At 34.9% G+C, this 1,471-nt stretch overlaps 1 protein-coding gene across 1 annotated transcript; it reads right to left on the bottom strand.

Annotated features, from left to right (window-relative positions):
* Positions 1-93: 93 nt before the first annotated feature.
* On the bottom strand, positions 94-489 carry LOAG_15558 (hypothetical protein; the record flags this gene model as incomplete). The annotated part of the gene is made up of 2 exons (XM_003151048.1): positions 94-170; positions 309-489. 2 exons carry the CDS (start codon positions 487-489, stop codon positions 94-96), a joined length of 258 nt encoding a protein of 85 aa, XP_003151096.1.
* Between the last annotated feature and the right edge of the window lie 982 nt (positions 490-1,471).

Below are 1,471 nucleotides of genomic sequence, written 5' to 3'. Positions count from 1 at the left end.
AGATTTGAAATGGTTATTAATATCGTCTAAACTTATCAGCCCATAACAATAAGAAATTGTTTTCTACTTTTCAGATTTTTTCCGTCAAAAATACTAAAGCAATAAAGTAACTCTCGTTGTCTGTACCGCAAAAGTAAAAGTCAGTGGTACTCGAACTGGTGCAATTACCACTAAAATTACTTTTCCCATCTAATGCGGCCTTACGAGAAATCCCAAACAAAATATCTGGAATGATGCAAAATGGAATACATACATAGCTAATTTGTATTGGTTATCAAATTAAGTGATAAAAAAAGTGAGATGCATACCTACTCCTCCAACTCCCGCAGCTGCTTGTCCCGCAGCTGCTTGTCCCGCAGCTGCTGCTCCTGCATTAGCTGCTGCTGCTGCATCTGCTGGTTGCGCAGGTGCTCCTGCATTTCTAGCTTGGTTTTGGTTGGCAGCTTGGCAATAAATGATAAAAGCAATATATACTATTAACCTTCCCATATCTAAAGTTATCTGTGCAATAATTTTGGTGTTTTCTAAAGATAACTTTTGCTTTATTGAGAAATAGCAGTCATTTTAAAAAGAATCTTAGTTAAACGCTTAATGACATTTTCTAAAATATTAGAAATGGGAAGTCAACAAGTAGTAGAAGTTTGAAAAGTTTCACATTTTATTAACCAATTTTTATATTATTTTACGGTCAATAGATTTTCGAACTGTGCATGAAGCGATTATGTTCCCGTTTGTTATAACTTTGAGTTTACGTCTTATTAACCGACAGGTGGATTACCATCTAATTAATTAATATTTTCAGAAATCGTTTTAATCAAAACCTGGCACACATATCTTTTGGAACCTTTTGGCGTTTGCAAAACATCTCTCAAATCCATCTCGTGTCATTCAGAAAAATAACAACCGCAAAAGACATTATTTAGTTTCAGTTTCCATTATTGAATTCAAGCTCTCACTTTATTTGACATAATAATGATCAAGTAAATGTCATTCGGCAGGGTGTACCGCTACCAGGATAGGTACTAGGCATGTTAATCTTACAGTTTATTGTAATGTGGTAAATTCCTGAACAATATGTCATTTAGATGAATAGGTTCTGAAGCAGTGTCGAGAAAGATCGAGATTAGCGCAAAATCTTCACTAACGAACACAATATCTGCGAACATTTTTTAAACACTAAAAGAAAAAAAGGATGCGGGATCATTAATGGTTGAAAACCTAACAACAGCGCGTTTATACTTCCGCAACGGAATCTTGGACTATATCCTGCTCGATATTAGCGGATCAACGCTCTATTTTCCGCATTTCTAGAGTAGAACGGACGAAGAACTGATTTAGACAGACTGATAAGAACACGGTTTTGAATATCCAGTTTTACCTTTCAGCGACAACAATGTATTATCACTCTTTTTATAGGAATTAACTGTGTTCAATAAATATGTTATTTTGAACGTTCGGAACTAAATTCTGT

The sequence above is a fragment of the Loa loa genome (genome assembly GCF_000183805.2).
Source record: "Loa loa unplaced genomic scaffold supercont3.2165, whole genome shotgun sequence".
Taxonomy (NCBI): domain Eukaryota; kingdom Metazoa; phylum Nematoda; class Chromadorea; order Rhabditida; family Onchocercidae; genus Loa; species Loa loa.
This window is presented reverse-complemented; position numbering and strand designations above follow the sequence as displayed.